This window comes from Clinocottus analis, unplaced genomic scaffold (genome assembly GCF_023055335.1).
Source record: "Clinocottus analis isolate CAN_PGR_092001 unplaced genomic scaffold, fCliAna1.0.p SCAF_6, whole genome shotgun sequence".
In the NCBI taxonomy this organism is placed as follows: Eukaryota; Metazoa; Chordata; class Actinopteri; order Perciformes; family Cottidae; genus Clinocottus; species Clinocottus analis.
Genome location: NW_027176218.1, coordinates 13,130,801 through 13,155,578, shown reverse-complemented (window position 1 = coordinate 13,155,578; position 24,778 = coordinate 13,130,801). Strand labels below are relative to the sequence as shown.

General features: G+C 42.5%; 1 protein-coding gene across 1 annotated transcript in view; it reads right to left on the bottom strand.

Annotated features, from left to right (window-relative positions):
• The window catches only part of itpr2 (inositol 1,4,5-trisphosphate receptor, type 2), a 50,608-nt gene that overhangs the window by 5,852 nt on the left and 19,978 nt on the right, over positions 1 to 24,778 (bottom strand). Inside the window, exons 34-55 of the mRNA XM_068602402.1 lie at positions 24,395 to 24,515; positions 24,058 to 24,239; positions 23,371 to 23,513; positions 22,483 to 22,591; positions 12,737 to 12,857; positions 12,239 to 12,426; positions 11,837 to 12,017; positions 10,273 to 10,526; positions 9,993 to 10,193; positions 9,649 to 9,759; positions 9,283 to 9,378; positions 8,999 to 9,118; positions 7,664 to 7,792; positions 7,358 to 7,550; positions 7,019 to 7,144; positions 5,370 to 5,545; positions 4,927 to 5,091; positions 4,628 to 4,811; positions 3,138 to 3,224; positions 2,284 to 2,399; positions 1,950 to 2,115; positions 1,683 to 1,843 (exon numbers count right to left, since the gene is read on the bottom strand). Coding sequence (XP_068458503.1) covers positions 1,683 to 1,843; positions 1,950 to 2,115; positions 2,284 to 2,399; positions 3,138 to 3,224; positions 4,628 to 4,811; positions 4,927 to 5,091; positions 5,370 to 5,545; positions 7,019 to 7,144; positions 7,358 to 7,550; positions 7,664 to 7,792; positions 8,999 to 9,118; positions 9,283 to 9,378; positions 9,649 to 9,759; positions 9,993 to 10,193; positions 10,273 to 10,526; positions 11,837 to 12,017; positions 12,239 to 12,426; positions 12,737 to 12,857; positions 22,483 to 22,591; positions 23,371 to 23,513; positions 24,058 to 24,239; positions 24,395 to 24,515 — 3,330 coding nt within the window. The remainder of the gene's footprint in view (positions 1 to 1,682; positions 1,844 to 1,949; positions 2,116 to 2,283; positions 2,400 to 3,137; positions 3,225 to 4,627; positions 4,812 to 4,926; positions 5,092 to 5,369; positions 5,546 to 7,018; positions 7,145 to 7,357; positions 7,551 to 7,663; positions 7,793 to 8,998; positions 9,119 to 9,282; positions 9,379 to 9,648; positions 9,760 to 9,992; positions 10,194 to 10,272; positions 10,527 to 11,836; positions 12,018 to 12,238; positions 12,427 to 12,736; positions 12,858 to 22,482; positions 22,592 to 23,370; positions 23,514 to 24,057; positions 24,240 to 24,394; positions 24,516 to 24,778) is intronic.

Here is a 24,778-nt window from a genome sequence, read left to right as displayed (position 1 = left end):
TGAGATGGGTTATATAACAGCGATGTGGCTGCTGCAATACCTGCTAGGCCTGCAGTCGCTGTCATGATTTTACACACAAACACCCTAATTCCCATCCACACGCACAACACACCAACAGAACAGACACTCAGTGTAACGCGATCCTGCTCTTTTGCTTCGCACCACATCACTCTACCTTACCCAGCCAGGTGCACTCATTATGATGGTCATTGTGCATGTGCGGGTATGTGTGTGTGTGTGTGTGTGTGTGTGTGTGTGTGTGTGTGTGTGTGTGTGTGTGTGTGTGTGTGTGTTTGAGGTCATTGGGTTTCAACTCTTTTTCCAACAACCTCCTCAAACGCTCACACTTGTTTTTACGTGTCAAACTCTCGGCGCGGCCGTTGAGAGGGCACATGGAGCCCAACATGATCACAGACTTCAAAACTTTTTAATTCATTTGTTTTTTCATTTTTTCATAACAGATTCTGGAAATAAATGTTCTCAAAGAGCTCCTTCTTAAAGGTCACAGGGTCCTAGATGAAGTCTGCCACAGTTAGTTTTTGCTAGTTGAGTTTGTGACTGTTAATCTTAATAAATAATGCCGATGGATGCTTTTTCCTTTCCTAAACTAAAATTTAAATGTTCCTTAATGAGACAATATCCAAAACTATTGAGAAAAACTAAAACCTTGCAGGGGCTTTAAAATGATTCCACCATTTATTATATTATTATTATATTGTAAAACACACAAGTGCTAAAGTGTGTTTTTTCCCAGTGAGTATTTCTGCTCTGCACCATGTTAGGAGGTGTTAATATAAATTCCTGACTCATCATTACCTCATCACAGAGATATACCATGGCCTCGCATCAGAGAGCCGACCTGTTGGAAGACCTGCTGATGCATATTAATTCAATGTCTGTCACCTGTTTATAATGCAAATTGTTCATTATAATGCCACCATTCTTATGCCCATCATGGCCAAATGTTAATCACAAAATGTGCCATTGCGCTCTGAGGCTTCATTTGAATCCATTAACCTAACGGCAACACCTTTAGTTGCCCTTACATCCTTCAACTTCTTGTCTGTGTGTCAGTGCAGCAAGTTGGTGCATTGATGATAATAGAGCTGGACTGGGTTTAATTACTATTTAACCACACTGTGTCCCAGCAGGTTAGGAGCTCAGAATAGTGAAGACTACCTGAGAACAGAGAACCATCTCTCTCCAGCAGCGAGAGGGAAAGAGAATAAATTGAAATGCCTGGCACAGGCCTAGAGGCTCAGTCTCATTTTTCGATCGCTCGTCTGCTGTAGAGTCACACGCTTCTCTTGCACACTGTGCAAGTCTGCAAAGTAAGGAAGGCTGCAAAACTTTAAGACTCCAACACTGAGACATCTGTATGCTGTCTGGTACGGCTCGCCAACAAAATATGAATAAGGGGGTGAAATGAATGTGCTTGTTTGTCCACATATTCCTGGAATAATAAACAAAATCTCAGTGGCTTTCGTGTGTCATATTAAAAATAAGTGGCCTTCCTTTGTATACCTTGCAAACAGAAAATTAAAGAGCTTCACTGTAACTTAAGCTACAGTATTTTTGATGATAGAGCCGCTTGTGTGGTGCGTGAAACTGCATCGCAAAAAGTACTGAGGAACTATTTCCTGTAAAACTATTTCCCGTGTGTGTAGTTCTGGTCTACTGACCCCAATCATCTGGGCCACGTAGCTCTCAGGGCCGGTGTATTCGGTCGGATCCTTCACCCTCACCAGAACCAGGAAGTAGAGGTAATGCCACATGTTGTGCTCAGATTTGATGTGTTCCTCGAAGGACACCGTCTTGTTGTCAAATTTGTCCCTCTCCAACCCTGCAAGACATGAGCTTTAGTTACCATTAGTTCTTCTAAACATACTGTTCTTTCACTTCGCTATCATTAGCATACAGCATTAGGTCAACCACATAGCCGTACACACCGCAGATGAAACAGGTGGTTTTCAGGATCTCCTCCTTCCTTTGTTTCTCACTTCTCAAGTCAGCGAAGGTGTCGATGATGACACCAAAGATGAGGTTAAGAACGATGATGATAACGATGAAGAAGAACAGAAGGTCGTAAACCACTCGGGCCGCAAACAAAGGCTCCTACAGGAAAAATATGAAGAAAATGCATCATTTAACTTTTACAATCACTACGATTGTTCAAATTAATGCTAAAGCAGCACCAATTGAATGCATTTAAACTTCAAGTCATTACCAACAGACATTAAGTAAAAATAATCTCCGTAATAAGCGAACAAAACCCCGTCTAACCACTTTGGAGGGTCTCCGGAGGATGTCTCCCACACCACCGCCATTGCGTAGTCCCTGGTTCAAAACCGTGATTATACACATGAGCAGAGTGTCACACACCCGCTCGGTCCCATCATCTATAAGCAGACACACAGAATGGGAAATGCATAAAACAGTAGACAAAGGATACATATGCAGAATTGGCTTCTATTTAAATTAGTATCTACATTTGTGTTACAATTTTTACAATACTTTTTGTATATACTGTAGTACCTTTGTTCTTCTCCTTTGAAGATTTTAAAGGATTAACTAAATGTACAAAACTCACAATCAGAACATTTGACTAAATCACATCAAATCATAAAACACAAATGTAACCGCTTGTCATGGGAACAGCTGATTACGCTGTGACTAAAGATCAAATGGATACCTTAAATTCACCTCTTCAAATATGAAAGTCAAACGGAAAAAAGATTCATATCTCAGCAGTAATGTACATATACTGAAAATAGACGGAGGAGAAGGATGTGTATGAGATCACGTTGCGTGCCCCTATGGTGCAGGTGATCCAGGGAGATGCACGGACACAAAGAGGAGTGTGAGTCACCCCCTCTGCCTCATCAAGTTTCTTTGTGCGCACGCCTATGTGCGTGCGTGTGTGTGTGTGTGTTTGTGTGTGAGCGTGGGCGTGTGTGCACGCCTGTGTATGTGTGTGTGTCTGCCTGTGTGCGTTTATGTGTGTGTAGCCTTTCAGGAACTGACTACTGACAGGAAGGTAACATATACACCTCGGTCTAACCACAACATTTTAAAAGTTGTCCACCAAGCAAGTTCAGACGAGAAAATATAACTAATTAATTCAAATCAAAACTTACCAGGAACATTGTTAGGTGTTGAAACAGGACAGCTATCTTTTATACACGATTCAGCAACTCCACTGCGCCTCAATAAATCCACTTTTCCTTTTGAAGGAAAAAAAGAATGAAAAGGGAAAATTATTTGAGATTTATTAATGATAACAACACGATTATTTACAAATGAAAGAAGATGATTAAATTGTGTTCTGACATTAAAACTCATTGCCCCTAATTTTCATCAGCACCAGTAAAATCAGCAAGAAAGATTTAGTCAGACGTTATGTAAACTGAGGCAGCAGCTGCTGGGTGGGCGGTGAAGTGCTGCTGAAAGAACCTGAACAAATCATTTGCACATCGGTAAAGCCCCAAGCGGCAGAGAAGCTGTGCTTGAGTGTGATAGGCTCAGGCAGACGGGCAGAAGAAGAACTGTTCACCTGGGCCAGAGTGTCTCCAAAGGGGCCTTTGTCCCTGACAGGACAGAGGACAGAGGGCAGGGCTGGGAGACCACAGGCCGAGGAAGAGGAAGAAGAAGAAGAAGAGTGGAGGGCACAGGGGCCACAGCCCCGAGGCAGCACAAGTGTGGACAGAGTGCTTCTCAGTTCTGATGGAGCTCCGCTTGTGCCTCAGCAGACAGACAGACAGACAGGCGTGAACCCAGCTGGTTACATAACCCACCGCTGCTCCGCTGGGTCTGCTGTGCTCTATTCAGCAACACACAGGATGGCGCCGCCACCAGGTTATGCAACAGGTGCACATGTGCTAGCAGGAGCTATCGGAGCACTGTGGCCGAGCTCATTAGCACACCTACACTATATTGTGTTTCAAAACATGTACTTGTATGTTTAGACAGTATACTGTGGTTGGTATTTCTTGTAAGCTTTGTGGGCAACCAGGGGACGCTCACTTGAGGCTACAAAGCAGTGGTTATGGACATGCCCTTTATCTGTCATTTGGGCTATGCCATCATCTGTGTGCTGGACCTTTTTGTGCGCGAGTTCTTCTACAGCTTTTTGGTAAGAGCAAATTGGTAAGAAATCTCTCACGCACTTAATTAATATATCCGCCAACTGATTTATCGCATATTTTGTTCCAGGTTTCCGGGTTTAAAATGTATTAACTTCTATGATGAACATCCTTTGAGTATTTCATAAGTTTAGAGGAGGAAAATAACACATAGATGTTTGTGAGAGCACTGTAAAATATTGCAGGTTTATGACATGTTTTAAGGCAAATATATATATTTTTAATATAAATTTAAAATATATATATATATATTTATTTATTTATTTTTTTCTAAAGTATCTTAGGAAGAATGCAGTATAGACCTGACAGGAAATGAGGGGAAAAGGTGAGAGATGACATGCAACAAAAGCTCAAACCAGGGAAATTGCAATATGTGTGCAGTGTCTTAGAGTTTATTTTGCCAAGGCAGAAGTCCACATGAGTCTACTTTACATTGTAGAGACAGTTTGAGATGCAGGGTAAAAAAAAAAAAAAGAAGTTCTGACCTGGTGCAGGAAGGCGGTCCACCTCCATTCGGAAGTCATCCTTGAGGAAGAGGAAGCCTATGATAGAAAAGAAGTAAACGAGGAAGATGGCCAGGACAGCAGTCAGAATAATCGAGCGGCCATTTCTCGTCACGCTCTTTATCACGTTGAGCAACGTCTCCTCTCGGATCACCAGGTCAAACAACTGGAGGGAGAACAACATCAGTGAGTCAACAGCAATTAAACAATCAGAATGTTTCTTCTCTAAACTAATCAACCAATCGCACTTTCATTGAATTTAAGTGTGAGCGATTTCTTACCAAAAAGCTGTAGAAGAACTCGTGCACGAAGAGGCCCAGGACACAGATGATGGCATAGCCCAAATGATAGATAAAGAGCATGTCCATAACAACTGCTTTGTAGCCTCGAGTGAACGTCCCCTGGTTGCCCACAAAGCTTACAAGAAAGACCAACTTGTTGAACAGCTGAAAGAGAAGCAAACAAGGTTCATGGACAAAAAATAAAAAAGAAGCCAATAGCTCTGATAAGATAATGCTTTATTAGTCCTGCAGTGGCGAAATGTGCAGAGTTGCAGCAGCAAAGGGTAGATAGTAAAAAATAATAATAATTTTAAAACAATACAAATAATAAGCAGTAATAAAAAAAAGTATGACTTTACAATAACTAAATATTATTATAAACACACAGGCAGAAGAGGGGACATGTCCCCCAATAACAGGAGCTGAAATCTTCTGTTACTCACATTGACTGCACCCAGCAGCAACAGGGCGGGAGCCAGGCCCATAGTGTAGATGGCTCGTAGAATGAGGGAGACCAGGAAGAACAAGATACCCAGCGGCTTGGGTAAGACAGGAAGTAGTGCGGTGAACACCCCCAATGCCACCCACAGCAGGATATTCCAGAAGCGGGACAAGGTGCCTGAACAGAAGAATGAAGCTCAAATCAAGGTGCCAGTGCACAAGGTCAGAGCTCTGAAGCGTTGTGGCCTTCCTGTAATGAATTATTCACCTGAGCTAAAAGCGTCACTTAGCACAATACAATCAGAGGCAACACTTTGAAATGACAAACATTAGTCCATTGGGAGCCTCAACTTCATCACTCAAACCAGCTTCTTGAGAAAACTAGTGTCCTGATGATTTATTGATTAAAGAGGCTTCCAGTGAAACACTTTAAGTGTTTCACAAGTTAAGCGGAAAAAGACAACATCTGATCACACTATAACGAACAACAGAACTCATATGGTATAATATCTCTGCTCCATCTCGAGCACAATATGTCTATACAATATAACTACATGTGTGTGTTCTGTTAGGCTCATGTGTTGCTGGGTGTGTTCTTATTCTTTCAGTTGCACTCAAGCGGCAACAAACTAACTGGAGAGCAAATACAAAATGTATATACACATTATTCTAAGCAGTAAAAAGGTTTTCTTTCACAACTTATAATCACCTACACAGCATACATACAAGAAACACTGCCTCCAGTCTGTGAGTAAGACACAACTTTGAGATGTCACACTGCAACACGCAGCTCTTAAAGCTGACAAACATTGTGAATATATGATATGCGATTTTTAAAAATTTGATCCCAAGACAGTCTCACAACATCAGGGTGCAGCTGAAATAAGGCTTGACTGTTGTCACACACACACACACACACACACGCACAATAATATTACTTACTTAACACATTAACTTAACATGATACCCACATATAATTATAATCAGATCTATTTTGGTCGAGATAAAACAGTGATATTATGAATCTGTTAATTTACGTGTTCACACAGTCAACGATTCATTTGCATGGGACCGGTTAAACTGTTACTTTAAACTGACCGTTTAAACCTGGGTTATGACTTTTCTTTGTGTTTTTGTAATGTGAATTCATGATCTACGTACTGACTTTTGATTGGTCAGTGAGTGGTGCTTTTATAAGAGTTGATCTCATATCTCAAACATAACCTGAGGAGCAGGGACCCCACATCCTGCTTTGGAGAGCAGGCCCCCAGGTGCAACTAACACGTGAGGGAGTGTTCAATGAAGCACATTTTGTTCAAAAATACACTCTACTGACAAGTAGGATCCTCGGGATGCTTCCACCTGAGTATTTCAGTCACGATGCCGATATCAATACCTTTGGCTTTGTGCATCGCATTCATCCGAAGAGTGTTTAATTTATATGCCTCACTGTGTGGAAGTGACTGGGATCATTCCTTTATGAACAAGGAAACATAAGGTTTAACTTGACTGGTCAGAGTTGGAGAAGCAGAGTCACTCATATCAATAACAACGTTTATCCCAGTAAGACATTGAGCAACCAGCACCCTAAGCAGCTTTTTGAACTCTTTAAAACGTAAATAAATAAGAAGTATAACTGAGACATTCTCACCCTCATCACCATCATCGCCAAAGGGGTAGAATACAGCGACAGAGATGTTGAGCAGACAGGCTAGGTAGAAGGAGATGCTCCCCCAAACAGAGATGTGTCGTGAGAACCAGAACAGAGCCTTATTTTCTGCACAAACAAACAGAACGGAAAGCATAAGTATGGGGACACAAACTCAGCACACAAACAAATGAAGATGCGGCAGGCCTTTCAATTTATTCTGGAAATAACAATAACCAGACACTCTGGATGATCGTCATGATTTACCATCTCGCAGCCCACTCCTGCTGCCTGCCACCATCATTATTTTGCAAGCGCTGTATTCAGAATGTAAAGACTTACTGCGGATCTTCTTCTGCCAACTCATCTCGTTGTAGAGGTTGTCAAACTGCTGGAAGAAGTCGTTAACCTTGCTGCCCTGGTCGTCTCTCTCGGTGGTGTTGAACACACGCACCATGGACTCTTCCGTGAGGTACTCGCAGATGTTAGGGACCGGAAACACTATCTGCTCCATGGTGCGGTCGTCACGCACAATCTGGCAAAAAGATATCCAGCAAATCCTTATTACGGGTTTATATAGGAAAGATGTGATGTGCTTAAGGTGTAGAGAGTCAGACGATAAACTGAGGAAGTGATGATGAGGTTTACCTCTATCTGAGCTGTGTGATTGGCATAGTAATGGAGTGCGTTATCCTTTTCATTGTCGGGGTCCACTCCTGAACCCGGGCCCAACCCCGGCTTCAGGCTCTGCTGCAGGATCTTATTGTGTCGGGCCAGCTAGGAACCAAAAACTAAATTACTCATTTAGTGAACGTTTTACGTGCACGGCATACTCAAGACAAGATCTGTGTCGATACCAATATCAACAAGATTGGGACATACGGCTTTAAATGTGTACACATCAGACAACGTAATAGCTAAAAACAAGAGGTTGCAACTTGAAACGGCGATTGGAAGACAGACGAGCAAAAAGACAAATAATGGAGAAATTATTATACTCTCTGACAGGATAAACTAACAGTGTACATCTGCAGATATCGGGTCAAAGTAAAGGGAATACATTACACTATAAAGACAAGACTTTACGTGAAGACAATTATGTTACTTATCCATATTGCCCTTCCTCTCAGTATTTTGGTTGCTTAAACCTGCAATAACTGATTTTCTTCTTGGCTACTTGGGAGCAACAGAAAAAAAGGTGCTGGCATACCACCACTTTTATTTATAAATAATTGCCAAAAGAGGATGACAGAAACAGAGTTTTTGTCATGCTTTCTGTAAATCACATGGTTGCCAGTAAAAAAAGCAGAAGAAAGAAGTAGTTTACGGTCTGCATTTCCTCAAACTAACATCATTCACTCTTGTTTATTTATTTACTCTATGCATTATCTATGCGTATCTCACACACATACACACTAATTACAATAAATGGCAACTGCCCTGAGAAGCTAATACCAGATACTATCTTAAAAAAGATAGATTGATAAACTCATTTCTAAGTCTGTGTCTTCAGTGCATCTCTCTCTTTGTCTGTGTACAAAGCTTCTTTGTCATGATAAAACGAGTCTGCTGGTTGGACAAAAACACCCTGTTTGACACTTGGCTCTAAAGAAGCCAAAGTGAAAACCAGCTGGACTTGGTGTGCCCTCGCCGGCTGACATAAACTGTAGAGAAAGGCAGACGCAAGATCAAACTGCTTTCTCAGGGGCGAAACGCACCCGTCTGATTTCTCTACTGCCGTTACCCTCGACAAGGAAAAGCACATTTGTTTAGTAATACAGTGACGACCGCCTGCTTCAGAGAACACCTACAGTCTACCTGTCTGCACACCCGTCACAACCTTTAAGCTAATTTTAGAAACTGGCAGAGTGTTTCATTCGTAGAAGAGCCGTTTCCATCATTTAGTGCCGAGGACACACTCAAAAAGGAGTCCGACAGACAAAGAGAGAGGAAATGCAGTCATGCCATTGGCATTTTTCTTGCCTGGTGGGCCAGGATGTAAATGTTGTGTCCGACGTCTCTGGGTTTGATCTGGTCTCCAACACTGTCCTCGTCCTCCTCGCTCTCCAGACCCTGGGCGTAGGCTTCCTTCATTACATCCACCTGACGCATGCACGTTAGGAAATGTTACTGCTACTTACAGTTACTTGTCAACCCGTTCGACATGGGAGCTATTTGTGTGTGTGTGCGTGTGTGTGTGTGTGTGTGTGTGTGTGTGTGTGTGTGTGTGTGTGTGTGTGTGTGTGTACATGCTGCCACACACTCACCAGTTCGGTGGGTCTCATCTTGTAGAGTATCTTCTCTGCGTTCTCACTGTCATGGCGACTCTCCATGATGGCTAATAGCAGTTTGGAGGCATTGTTCTGCAACACAGAGCTTCACCAATGAGCCTTTACATTTTGATCAACTACAACCTACAGAGACAAGTCATTTAAGAATTCTTGAAATGATGGATGCAAGTTTTTGCAGAATTAAACCATTTGAATGTTGGTTATCTTGTTCCCGTTCTCCTGCACTCTGAGGTGATTACCACTAGAAAAGCAAACCATAAGCATTGCTACAGTAATGGCTTTCAATGCCAGTGCGTCATAGCGAGCAGCCTCTCACGGCTCTTGGAGGCACCTGCCGCTCACCTTGAGCACCAGCACGAGGTCCAGCCGATGCTTCCCCAGGGGGTTGATGGAGTTGACAATCAGTGCTATAATTATGTCAATGCCATTTGACTCGTGCCTGGCTATACAGCTCTGGAAAAATAAAAAGGGTATAGTGAATGTACGTGAAATAAAAACAAAATACATCGGAAGAAAATGTGCTTGTTTGACAAACACAAAGCGTTCGATCAATAGTGAAAAACAATTGGTTTGATATTCTATGTGTGAATACCAGCCAACATATTGGTGGTAAAAAAAAGGAACTAAACTAATAAATGAAACTATTAAATTATCGACAATGACAAACTAACCAAACCTCGACCGACCTGGTTTTCATGGCAGGGTCCTTGGGAGTACTCGGTGATAGTTTCCAGGGTTTGGCGAACCAAGTCCACATTTCTCTCATTAATGTAAAGTCCCAGTAGCCCGAGGCCTCCAGTGGTGCTTCCACATATACAGTCCAAGAACTGAAGAGTCTCACACACCAGATTGTAGTTCGTCTTGTTGGATTGGTGGCGCAGAAAGTTCTGGAGCAGAAAAACAGTCGATCGGCAGTGAATTTTAGAGCGGACCTCAAGGTTCTTTCTCAAGAAAGGGGGCCAGTACCTGCAGGTCTGTATTGTGGTTCTCACAGAGAAGCTGAAGGTAGCGTAGGATTGGTTTCATGATGGTGATGGCTTGGCTCATCTGAGTTTCTTCTAAAGCCTCTTCTGCCCCACCGATCTCACTGTTCTGGCCGAGGCCTTCGAGGTCGGGATCAAGCTCCTTTCTGAAGGCGCAGAAAGCCTTTGAGGTCACCGAGGAGGCCTCCTTCAGCTGCCCTCGCATGTCCTCCCTCATATGAAGCCCTGACTCGTTCCCTAGAGCAAAGTATGTAGGCATAAAGAGATATAAAAGACTTGACTTGTGTTGATGTTTAATTATTCCACAGGACAGAACCATTTGAAAGAAGACATGTCTTTGTAAACAGATAGATGAAAACAAGCAACATGCTAAAGGTTACCATTTCAGATTGATCATAAAATGATCAATGGCAGACTTCTTTGACATTGTAGACCTACTAAAAAAGAAGTGGGCGAGTATTGACTGGGGTTCTGTAGCATGACAGTACCCGATGTTGATACAATGGCCTTTTGATAGGCTTGTGATGTGGGCCGTCACATGGCCCCTGACATGTGACTGCAGAAACTGGCAACAACAGTCAGTCAGCAGAGCAACAAAGATCATTCTGTATTCATCCACCACTATTGTTGAAACTTGAGGACCTGCAAAAGCATGAAGGTTTTAAAATTGTACATATGAGCCTTTTCACTCAGTCCAGGCCAATTTTTATGGGAATGTTTGCTTGTGCTCGAGACGTGACGTTTAAATGCACTAGGTACAATAAATGCACTAGGTACATTAAATGCACTAGGTACAATAAATGCACTAGGTACAATAAATGCACTAGGTACATTAAATGCACTAGGTACAATAAATGCACTAGGTACAATAAATGCACTAGGTACATTAAATGCACTAGGTACATTAAATGCACTAGGTACATTAAATGCACTAGGTACATTAAATGCACTAGGTACATTAAATGCACTCGGTACATTAAATGCACTCGGTACATTAAATGCACTAGGTACATTAAATGCACTAGGTACATTAAATGCACTAGGTACATTAAATGCACTCGGTACATTAAATGCACTCGGTACATTAAATGCACTAGGTACAATAAATGCACTCGGTACATTAAATGCACTCGGTACATTAAATGCACTAGGTACATTAAATGCACTCGGTACATTAAATGCACTAGGTACATTAAATGCACTCGGTACATTAAATGCACTAGGTACATTAAATGCACTAGGTACATTAAATGCACTAGGTACATTAAATGCACTAGGTACATTAAATGCACTAGGTACATTAAATGCACTAGGTACATTAAATGCACTAGGTACATTAAATGCACTCGGTACATTCTCGATACATCCAGCATTATTATCCAGATGGTTCATTTTATATAAACTGTACTTTTAGCCTCAATTTGACACAGCCGTTTATTGCAGTTTTTAGACAGTAGAGGTGACAAATATGTTTTGGCCACACTCGTGAGTGAGGCGGTGTTGGTTATAATTCAAAAAGGTTCAAATGCATCATGACTTGACTCTACCTTTCTTCAACCTCATGCTACTGACGTCAGTGTCATCGTCCCTTTTTCTGCAGCTGAGCTCAAACATGTTGACGGACACGGAGGCTCGGATCTCTTGCTGGGCCAAACGCATGCGGTCGTAAAAAACTTTGAAGAACCTCTCGGACCTCTTCTGCTTGTACAGTTGGTTATAGAAGGAGTTCTAGGTGGGAGATAAAGTAGTGATCAACAGGAATCTCAATCTGAATTTGTGTGTTCTGGGTTTGCGATGACTAATGTGTAAATAATTGAAAAGAAAAACTAAATAATTATATATATATATATATATATATATATATATATATATATATATATATATATATATATATATATATATATATATATATATATATAAACAAATTCTATATTATGTGTGTTACTCACCTGTATCTGTGTGTTTCCGCCCTGGAGAAGGGCAATGCCCAACAGGATGCTCTCCTCAAACACCCGGTCATTCTTGGTGTTGACGATGAGATCAATCACCAGCTCTGATGCCCCAACGCTGTCCAGGAGACATTGGATCTCCACCACACTACTGCCTGGTTTGTCAGAGTCCAGAATGGGAGAACCACCTGCAGAGATTAATTATAAACATGTAACATAACTGTGCTCCAAACAGATATTACTGCACACATTGATACGTGTTTATTCTAATCTAAATTTCAGTTGTTTTTGTTCATATATGTTATTCTTTCCATCCATCCATCGAGTTATTTTTTCATCTGTATGGTTTTTTAGAAATCTCTTTAAAAGCCAGATTCAAAGTCTGCCAGCAATTGTCAAGCAGCACCTCTCCTAAGAAGCTGTCATGTTAGCTGCGGTTGTTTCCTCCGCAGTGAGCAGTTATGCAGTGTCTACCGGGTTTATTTGGGGTTTCACTACCTCCGGATGACGGCTTGACAAAGCCGCCAGATGAGCCGTTTCCACTCCCGAGCTCTGACTTGGAGAGAAGCTTTTGATTTCCATAGTAGCGTGTGAGGAGGATCTTTCTTAACTCGTTTCCCTGTGGAGAGAGAAATCATGATGTTAAATCCATATCACAGTCTTAGGAGGTACCTGCCTCAAACTGGAGAATTCACATTTTAGTCACATTTTGAAAAAAAATAGCATTTTCGTTCTCGAAATGATGGACATGTTAGCGAATGTCCCATCCAAGAGAACATTTACGGTGTTTTCACTGGAATGAAATCCACTCAATCATCCAAACAAGAGCGCTGAGCAGATTTCCTCGTTCACCTAATAGGAATGATCACCGCCAGCCAACCATGCTTTTCTTCCTTGATGGGAGCAATGGCTTCCAGGAAGAAGAAATTGAAGCCTCTCATTGTGGAGCATGACAACAATAGTGATGTCCAACAACTTGATTCTGAAGAAGCATTGAGGAAAATATTCTGGCAGTCAAGACAGAGACAATGTATGGGACCGTTTTTTAGCCTACGGTTTATTACAATTTCTGAGAATCACTTTCTGAAATGATATATTGATGTTTTCTTGATCAACAGACCATGATGTGAAAGTTTTATTTTTAAACATACAACATTTTCTAAACTTTTCTTCGACAACTGAGATATCTGCGAGTGTTAAGATTGCACTCAGGGATTGGACAAAGTACATTGGTCAAACTGACAAAATGAATACCAATTGGAAAAAAATGCACAATATCCCACACATGCTTGTGACTTGTGTGTGATGATGTTTTATCTGCATTATCCACATAAAAGCAGAACCAGTTTCCTTCTCGCTACATGTTTATTTAAGGGCTGGATTTTTTTCTCTCACAAACATCTTTGTGCATCTCTTGTGACATTTGACTCAGATAAGCAGACATGAGATTAAAGGATTCATGGAGATAATCTCCCCACGGTGCTGGTTGTGTAATCGAAGTGCAAGAGTGATTGACAGGTGGATGACATACATTGTGCTCGTCACCACGTATGTTTATCTTGCAGGAAGCGTAGCTGGACGGCAAATAAAGAACGTACGGACACTTAGGGAGGTCAACAGTTGCTACGGCAACCCAACAACGCAAATAGCCTTGTGCGATGACGCCTCGATGGCATCAGTATTGATCAACCGACAGGAAGGATGGATGAATAGTTGGACAGATCAATGGATGGGTGGAGCAAAAGGATGAATGGAGCCACCTGTGGTCTCCATGGAAACGTGTTAGTAGGACAATCAGCCTTCTCCTGAGAGACAGGTGGTGGACAAAATAATGAAAACACCAGCATCCAAGAAATTATCCTAAAAATGTTTAGTTGCTTTCCTGTTTTTATTTTCATTGTAAATCCAATATCTACAGAAGTCATCTTGGGATACTGTCTTCTGATATTTTAGACACTAACTGATGTATTGAAAATGTAACAAATGCAGCTTTTCTGTGTCAATATGTCTGAAACCCTTATTTTTAGTTTGCTTTAATATGTTCGCGTGTGACTCACAATTCAAGCGGCGATCACCTGGCCTCTTTGTCCCTCAGCAAGTTCCCTTACCACCGACACACTCCACCAATTAATATTCAGCTAAATGTGACCGGCTCGATTGTGTATCTGCTGTTGTTTAAAGTAGTTGCTTGTGGATCGCAAACAGTGTGAATCTATAATGTGGCACAGGAGGGAAAAGGTCTCTGCTTAACACGGAAACTGAAATATCAAAGAGAGATATTGGTCACTCGTGATGGTATATTTTCAACAACACCCCAAACTGCACGATGAGACAAATGAGGCACCTTCATGCTTCGCCCAAAGGATGCCCGGTTACAGTCCAGCTGAAGAGCCTCAAACTAAGTGCACTGAGGAGTGAAGGATTGTGGAGGAGCACGTGCGGCTGATGCTGCCTGTGTCAGTAAACACTCCATCTCATCTGCAGTCAGCAGAGACACTTGTCTGCCTGCACTGTCTGGCTGAGCTGTCTCATAAACACACACACACAGACACTCGCACACTTCTCGAGCTGAAGGTGAGGATTCATTGAGCTAGCCTCTCTAATTCCCACACAGTAATGCAAGGACACAATCTCAGTGCAACTACAAACTCTAGTACTACACTCTCTCGGTCAGCGCATCCAAATGCACGCTCTTTGACTGATTGCAGAAGGAATCCTGTTTGACTTAACATTTCCCTTTTCTGACAGAGGACGTGATGGTTTTGAACTCAAACACCAGTGACAGAAACACTCCATGAGGGAAGTTGATACTAGAGTCGGGGTGACAGGTTTTTGCTCTTGCTCGCCTCCCTTCTGGGCGATGCAGTCTGCTGAGTAGGGTTGCAGAGAGATGGAGAGAGAGAGAGAGAGAGCGTGAGAGAGAGAGAGAGAGAGAAAGAGGAGGCAGGATGGTAGAGGAGAGTCAGCCCAGCCTGACTCATCTGCTTGCTGCTGCATTGACGAGAAAAAACTCAAGTCAGGTGATGTAAGAGCATCGAGAGCGTAAGAAAGAGAGATAGAAATAGAGGTAGAAGAACTGACAGAAGTAAGAGGAGGGAGGGGAAGAGGGGGTGAGGGAGAGGAGGAGAGGAACAAACAAAACCCGGCGAGGAGCAGACAGTCGTGGTGTTTTAAAATGTGCACCGGCACGCCACACTGCGGCTCTGGTGTCCGAGCTGGGGATGAGCTGCCGATCCCCACCTCGGGCATCCTCTGCTCCCCCTCTGCTCCCCTCCCTCCCACAGCCACATCGCAGCTCGGCTGTCTGCGGATCTCTCTGACTCCGAAGAGACGCATCGAGAAAAAGACAAAGACTGCCCTATGCTTCTTTCGGGGGTCTAATAACTCTCACAGTCAGCGGAGGGCAGCAGCAGCTGTGAACCAAGACAGGCCCTGCCAGGAATGGACGGGGGAGGCTTGAGCTGCTCAGGTCAGACAAGGTTGATTACAGCAGAGACTCAGGACATCGAGGAGGAGAATGCTGCCCAAACAATCAGGCGGGTGGGGGGCAATCGTTTTCTTTTCTGTGTTACTTTTTCGCACAACAGAAACCTGAGAGGACTCTGGGCGTGTGTCTGTTGTAAATAGTGGGGAACACTGATCAAGTACACTGTGACAGAGTACAAAAAGAGTTTCCCCGAAGGCCATGTGAAGGCCGAGCAACACCCAGCAACACCCAGCAACTTTACCATTCAGGAGCAACATTTCGGTCCCAGCAGAATCCGTTGTCAACACACTTTGCTCCGCCTGGAGTGTTAAAGTGAAATGCTATCGCTAATTGTTGTTGTAGTTCGCACATGATACCTCAAATCAAACTGAAACGCTATCTGAAAAAGCACGGTATAAAAGCATGTGTTGCATGTTATCTAACAAATACTTTATATGTCTCTCAGGAGTCTGTGAGCTCCTCCACAGCTTGGAACTGGAGGGAAAATGAAAAGCTTAAAGTGTGAGTCGTCTGTAATATAATACATATCCATATCAATGTGGCTTTGCAGGCTTTCTTACCAAGGGAGTTATTTCATGAATAGGACAAAATCAGGAAATCAAGACACATACACATCCTGCTGTTTTAGCACAGGCACTTTGGGAACATGGAGAGAGAGAGTGAGGACACAGACAGAGCTGTAGCTGCTATTGATGATAGTTAGATCATTTCATCTGTATTTTTCTGGGAATTAGTTGTTTTTTTTGCCGTATTGCAGAAGATTTTTCAGCACAAAACGCCCAGATTTTTCAGGCAGATTTTAGTGTTTATATTTACTCATTTGATATTTTTCCACCAGAATTTAACACCTGACAGCATAAAGAGGACTTTAGAATTTAGACATTCATATGTTCATATGCCGAAGTATGCAATATGGTACTATTATACAGAGAAAAAGTTCTGGGACAGTATTGTAGTTAAGAGTTTATATTTTATAAGTCGTTATTGTTTTCATCAATTTCCCTGAAATAACTGCTCCATTTAAATGTATTTCGCTTAGAAATATAACTGAATGTGTGGTGGTGGTTTTAACTCCTGATTTCTAAAATTGTGGCTATGTCCAGAGTGAGTTATACGGTACTACTGTTAATCACAAAGTTAATTATTCTTAATGCACTTTAATGCTGGTTTGTGCTAAGCGATGCCGCTCAATTAAGTTAGAGTTAGGCAAACAGAATCATTTCATGTTTCTCTATCCAATTATCTCCCTTTCTGCAGGATATGAACCGTTTCCTGGCCTACAGTCACTACAGGTAGCTCTGCAGCAAAAGGCTCTTGCATGCTATACGCGTCTGATAAAACTCTGTCAGACACACTCGTGCACGGGGAGATGAGTCACGTGGCGCCATAATTTCAAGCTGCAATTTCACAGGACATGAAATGTTTTGACCACACAAACAACCATATCAGGAAAAACAAATTAAGCCCACATGTGAGAGCAATTGGTGAGAGTCGGTTCAGGGAAATACAAGACCAGCAGCGTAAACAACGCTCATTGGACCGTTAGCTGGCGTGTTGACTGTGGAAGTGTCACGTGTGATTCAGTAACATTGTTAAGTGCAGATTGTGTTGTTTGTTAAGAAGACTATGATGTTGGAGATTTTGCAATTACTTGAATTTTTATCACACGTCACCAGCAGTTCAAAGTTTTCACTTATCCTTTGAAACCTACAAGGTTTAGACAGATATTCATGGTTACCAGATAATGTTTCCTAATGATGTCACCAGGAGGTTAACAGTATTTTGGTTTTGAGCTGAATGTCTCAAAAACCGCTTAATGTTTTGCCATTCATGTCTCCCAAAGGATGAATGTGATAAAATAGTAATATAATGGTATAAGTTGCTATTATCAAAATAATGTTTTGCCTAGTTGGTTGATGATCATCTTATAGCAAAGCTTGTTGTACTTTAGTGCTAATTAGCAAACAGTGACCTTGGTAAATGTCATACCTGCTAAACATTAGCACGTTAGCGTTGTCATTTTGGGCACGTCAGTATGCTTACATTAGCATTTAGCTCAAGGCACTGCTGTGCCTTCAAGTACAGCCTCACAGGGTCACTCGTGCGGTTATAGACTCAGTCTTTTCCATCAGAGATGTTGAATCATCTCTGTAGTCTGGAGTTCGTTTTTCCATCAGTGTCTGTGAGCATCCACTCCTGATTACAGACACATGTTGTCAATAGACTTTTTTCTACATGACATCCTTTTCCAGTGTTTATTCAATGTCAATTCATAATTAAATGGTCTAGATAAGGGAGTCTAATACAAATTTACAGCTTTAATGGCGGTGTCACTTGTTTCAAAAATGAGTTACCGCGGCATCATAAAGGAACTCAGAGGGTCACAAAGGCCAGATCGTTGTTCGCTAACAAGCTCGTGCTAATCATGTAATGTGGAAAGGGGAAAGTCTCAGCTGATGATGATGTACAGCAAATGTCAAAAGTAGGAAAACTGTGTTGAAAAAGAGAATAGTCACATAAAGTAGACAAAATAATTCTTCACTAAATTTGTATTTACTACAGAGTCATTGTATGTTATTCTAAAGGTGCTTCTATTATTTCATCCATCAGCTGTGTGCGAACACAAGTTGCACATCATCTCATTCATCCTGTCCCTGTCATGTGCCTCCATGAGCACAAATAACCTAACTCACACTCAATCAGATTCAAATAACGCACTATGAACTGTAACAAAACACTGTTAACAATGACAACTAATCTCATTCATGGAGCCCACAGATGCACGAGGCCCTGAAGTCAAGGACTATCACAATTTCACGGATGTTTTTTTCCAGGGCGTCTCTTTTCTGAGGCAGGCAACGTGCTCCTGGTCTGAGGGCATTTCTACACAGGGTACAGCGGCTTCCCGTGCCGAGTCACGGCCAGACCAGACAGACAAACAACATGTGCTAATCCCTCGTTGCCGTGGAAACCAAAACATAATACCCAACTAACAGACACCTGACCGATGAAAGTGAGAGCCAGACTGAAGGAAGGATGGAAGAAAGGAACAGGTCGTAAAACATTCATGACACATTTCAAATGTTCTAAATAGACAAATTATAATACATTTTTGGCATTAGATGAATAGTTATGAAGATGCAAGGCCTTCAGGTTGCAGATCAAGATTAACTAACTACAACTTTCTGACTCATGCTGTGTCAGCCTGAATCCAGCCAAAAGGTCAAACCATAAGAGTATCCGTGAGCTCATCCAGTCTCTGCCCGCCTGCGTGACCCGCTGCATGTGGATGAACCTGAGCCATGTTCCACTACTCCCATCAGTAGACCGAGAACACGGGAAAACCCTGCAGAATGAGCTCACGCAGGGACAGCCAGCATGGCATCGCATGCCTAGGAGTGTTTGTGCATGTGTGTGTGTGTGCATGCGTGTGCATCTTAGCGAGGCTTTCCGTCTACATGCATCCGTGTGATGCGCTTAGTATCAAGAGGGTGGTAATCTGTAAATCTGCTTTGCCTTGGGCAGGTGGTGTGAAACTTGGCAAGCAAGGCAGAAAGAGAGAGACAGGACGAGAAAAAAGGACGGACAGAGAGCGTGTAAATGACAGGGATGAGTGCGAAAGAGAGGGAGGAGAGTGTGAGAGTGAAAAGCTAGTTATGTAATATAAATCAATCATCTGTGAACAAGACACTGACATGCAGATACACATGACAGCACACCATGCATTCATGTGTTCACAGAAAACAAAATCTAAAATAAGCACAAGATTAATTAAAAAACAGGATAAGTCGAGAGGGATTCTATATTTTCTCATTAGCAACAAAAAGTACGACTATAAGTCCTGTAGGAGTATCCAAACCTTGATGTGACTTGTTGCTCTATACTATGAATCGTCTATGTTGTCCAAAAAGCACAACAATAAAAAGTCACCGTTATCATGATGAACACGAGTACTGCATTTAACTTGAGTCCATGCGTATTGAGTCAAAGTTGTCCACAGCATACACATTGGCATACACAGTGCTAGTGGCATTTTTTAAAGTATTTTGGGGGCACTTTGAGTTTCTGAATCAAACTGGGGACATTGGAAACATAGCATATTGTAAGCGCCTTAGCCACTGGAGCACCATGGTGGCATTTCCATCTACACAATTAATTTTCTTTTATCTGCTTTAAATACTCAGTAGTGCATCAAACATGCGTTAATCCACCGTGGAAAATCATCCCCAATAAACGTATAATTCAGTCCTGTTTGACTAACATTTGTGAAATACTACAGTGCCCATGTGATTTAAGAAATGACTTAGCCATTTTTTATATACTATTGACTTTTTTCTTTTCTTTTTATATCTAAATATTTCACTAGTAAGTACAAAACTTCTGATGTACTGATATACTATGTATTTATGACCCACTTTTAAAGATTTTCATCTTCAGTGGTGACAAATGTGCTTGCAGCCAAGTAGCCAGACAGGGTAGGGAAGTCAGAAAGTATTGATAGACAAATGTTTGCATTGTTGGTTTTTCCTGTCATTTGACAATCAGACAAGTATAGAATAACTCCTGCGTTATTCTACAAGTTCAAAATTGCATTAGATGATATAATAATACAATTATAAGTCTATAATGGTACTTTATGCATTTCTTCTCCCATGTAAATATGTATGCTACAGTATCCTTCTTTCTTTCAGTATCCTTCTTTCATGTCTACTATCCTGAAAAAACCTTTCACCAAAGACATCTTGAGGGCAAGTGGGAGCAAAAACATTTATGGATATGCCGTTATCTGACAGCCAATAAAGTGCAGTGCAGCAGTAAGAGCCAACACATCTTTATACTGTGGCCGCTATGGATCTTCCCTCCGCTGCCCGACCAGCGCTCCTGGCATGACCCAGGCAAACAGAGAGCAGAGCCTGGGTGGGACTGGAGGGAAGAGAGATAGAAAATAACTCAGGCGGGCAGACAGAATGCGATGGACTGAGACAAAGCATGGAGGGGGCAAAGGAGGAAGAGAGAGGCAGCGAGCGGACAGAATAGCGAGAGTAAGGAGGGAGGGAGGGAGGGAGGGAGAACGTGATGGTCCACGTGACGCTGGCTCAGGCACTGCAGGCTGTTACGTAAGTGCACCCCCTGCCCTGTCTCCTCATGGACTGAGCAGACTCCGCTTCTCTCCAATCCCTCACCCTGCAGCCGCTGCCCACTTTTTTTTTTTTCCCTTCCACTCACATGGCTCCTCACATGGCTGCCTCCCTCCCTCCCTCCCTCCCTCATTCACTCTCCCTCCATCTCTTTCTCTCACTCTCCTCCACCCACTCACTGCACCCCAGGGGAGCCACCAACCTCTGCTGCCTATGCTGTCACTCTGTCTCTCTCTCCCTCCGTTTTCGTCTGTCTGCCTCTCCCTCTCTCATTATTTCCATCAATCGTTTTCTCCCACTCTCTCTCTCTCCCTCTCTCTCTCGCTCTCCTGTGCGGTGAGGCTGCAGCTCCACGCTCAGGGCTACAGGGATATGACAAAGAGAGGCCACAAATACATGCTTGAGCACACTCACACACACACCTACACAAACTGACATTTCACATATCGTTACCGCACTGTCTGGCTGCTCGAATGCGTGGAGCCGCTTTTTTAAAAAGTGACTGTTTTTCCACTTTAAAATCCTCTGTCTTATTCCGAAAAACTGTTGAATCATTTGCCTTTCGGAAAAAAAAATTGAAGAAAAAAAAAAAAACAGCTTGCTGACTGGCACAAGATGCAAACGCAAGAAGAGAAAACAAAACTGACTCCTCAACAAGCTGTGAGTGACACTTGCTGGCAGATACCATATAAAGAAAGGTAGTCTTGACAATATTACTATTGCAATTACTCTGAAAGGAAGGGTAAAGGAGCATACATACATACTGTATGTTCTAACAAGTGAGCTTGTGGTGCCAAAAAAGCCTTCGAGACAGCATTGTCGATATTAATAATCATGTTGCATCAAATTCCACATGGTCAGAGGCAGCGACACAAACGTTCTCCCAGTTCACTGCAGGACAACATTTAGTTCAATACTAGTTGTGAGGAATTCTAAACAACGGGGATGTTTTGGGGTTGTTCTTGTCTGACTTGAGCAGCTCATTTTGTGCTGAGCGAGTTGCACAGTGTCACCTCCTCTCACCACACAGCTGGAACAAACTCTCCTAAACCTTCCAAAGGTGATTACAGACCTGACTTTTTTGGCCCTCGCCCTGCAGCCCCTCGGTGTGCACAAACATACACACATCTCCTTCAGTCTCCTCTACCAACTCTTGTCATTCACGTTCCAGGCTCCTGGCTGAGCAGCAGGATATGCCCCCCCTCCCCATACTCGCTGCAGTATTGATTTGTTTGTTTGGTGCATGCCCCCCTCCTCCTGCTCCTCCTCCTCCTCCTCTTCATTCCCTTACTTCCTCCCACCTATTCTCCCTCTGTGCGAGTGTGTCCTCAAGTGCCTTCCTGTCTTATGCAACGTAGAAAGACCCACAGCATACTGATGAAGGGGAGTCTGGGCTCGAGGCCGACAGACCTGGAAGAAAACAGGACAACACCGCACTGCTGATGGTACAGCGTTGCTAGCGCTTAAAGATTGGGCTTTATCCACAGAAAATGTTGTTTTTTTTGTTCTATGCAACAGGGAGATTGTGAGAAACCAATACATTTTGCTTGGGAATTTTGAATAATAAGGAAAACGCCGATTTCCTGTGACAGTCTCCCCAAGCAGGGTCAAGTACTCACAGCCTCCTGGAAGCATTCCTTCTTGTCCATCATCTCTCGAAGTGTTTGCAGGATCTTGATACACAGCTTCTCCTCTTTGTCCATCAGCTTCTTGGTGTGTTTGATCAGTCTGACAGAGAGAAACGATAGGTACTGTGTCATTTAAACTTGAGTCCTCAATGCAGTCACTGGTTCCAAATTCAAAGATATTTTTTATTGACCACCACAGGTGAAATCTCCTGGTTCTGCTCTGCGGGGAGGTCAACAGCAGAAGCAGAGCAACAGCAGCCCTAGAGGTTTGATGTATCAAACTATATATTTTGAAATATCCAACATGTTAATTTGAGTAGTTCACTGACCACGGACAGAATACACTTACATTTCTTTCCTTATATATTTACTATTGTTTATTTTAAAGCTAAATATTGGTATTCGCAATGTTACGTTTATCATTTCAAATATATATATTGTAAATATTCTTGACTTTCCAAAGCATCCACAACTACAAAATACATAACAGTAGCTAATTTGTGAAGGTTTTAGTTAATCCTACTTATACTGACCTGCCAATCTTTAACTTGGCAACAAAGATTTAATTAAATATAGATTTAAATTGTAAATATTCATGCTTTCATTTATTGCACTGTTTATTGTTAAATGTTCTGCATCTACCGCCAAGAAAAGTTCCTTGTATGTGAAAACATACATGTCAATAAATGGTTCTAATTCTGAAGTAAATATCAGTAATAAATAAAAAACAGCTATAATCAACTTCTGCCAAAATGAAACCTAAATGTCCTCCATGCTGTCGCTCTTCTCTGCAGCTACACTAACGCTCTATGTGAGGCCTCCAGGCTTTCAAAAGTGAGGAATGTGCTCTTTGTGTCCTACACAGGTTGTGTGACTTACTTGGACATGAAAGCTCCGCTCTCACAGCGTAGCCGAGCGGCCTCCGGAAACAGCAGCTCTGGGCTGCGGAGAACATCCACCAGCACAGAAAACTCTGCCTGAACCTTCGGACTGAACTGCTCCTCCAGAAGGGACACGACCCCCTGTACATCACAGACAGACACACAGAACGGCTCAATCAAAGGCTCCCCTGTAGAGAATGATTCTGCCAAGGAAACTTTTAGAAAAGCCCCCATGAACTACTAAATGTAAACACTTCTGTATTTTCTTTAACCGCTCTAGCAGCACAGCTTTAGGGATGGTAGCCCACCACTTTGATTCACACTGAAATATCTCAACAATTGTTTGCTGCCATGAAGGTTTGTGCACATAGGCTTGGTACCCGGAGGATGTGACCTAGTAACTTGAAGTTTTCTCTATTGTGAGTATGAGGTTGCCAATTTGAGTTGTGAAGGGAAATGTTAACATTGGATGGATTGACATACAATTGAGTATTTTCCTCCATGTCGTCTTCAAGATGATAGAAATAATAATGATTCTGAACTTTATATCTAGCACCACCATGAGGTCAAAATGTAATTTGTTCGACACTTTAGCATTAAGCTCAACACTCTGCTGAGCCTTCGTGAAGTCTCAGAGACGCTAGTGTGGCTGTAGACTCCGAGTCTTGTTTAAAGAAAACAGCACCTGGAGCTTCTCAATGATGTTCTTGTAGTCAGGGCCACCCAGGTTCTCCTTGCGGGGTCGTGTGCGAGCAGAGATTCTCCAGTCCTTGGCTGCCCGCTGCACCATGTTGCTGTGGACCTTCAGAGACAAAGTGTTGACCTGACTGTCCAGGTCCACTGGGATGGCTATGGCCCGTGCCTTAGCTGGGGAAGAACACAAAAGGCTTGAATGACAGTGGGATTTTGTGGACAAAAATCAACACAATACATACATTTACTATTAATAGTGATTTGCATTTTATTAAATAAGTCAATGCCTCTATTGGTGAAAGACTGGACAGCAGAGTATCAACACTCACCAACGTCAGCCAGCGTTTTGATACAGCCCTCAATATTCGCCTTCTGAGCAGAGTTGATCCAGGTGCAGTTGTAGATCCTGAAAGAAGACTGAAGCAGCTTGATGAAGACAGACTGGTTTGTCTGTTTAATGGAGAGATGGAGAGAGAGGGAGAGAGAAAGAGAGAGAGAGGGAGAGAGAGGGAGGGAGAGAGAAAGACAGAGAGGAAGAGAGCATGAGAGAGATAGAAAGCGAGAGAGAGAGAGCAGAGAATATATATTTTTTTTAAGTGGCATGAGTGTAGAAAGACAGAGATAATCCTGACGGGAACACGTCAATAATGTGTCTGATAGGAGACATCAGTACAGACTTCTGCATAAAACACCTCAAGCATCTGCTTGACGTT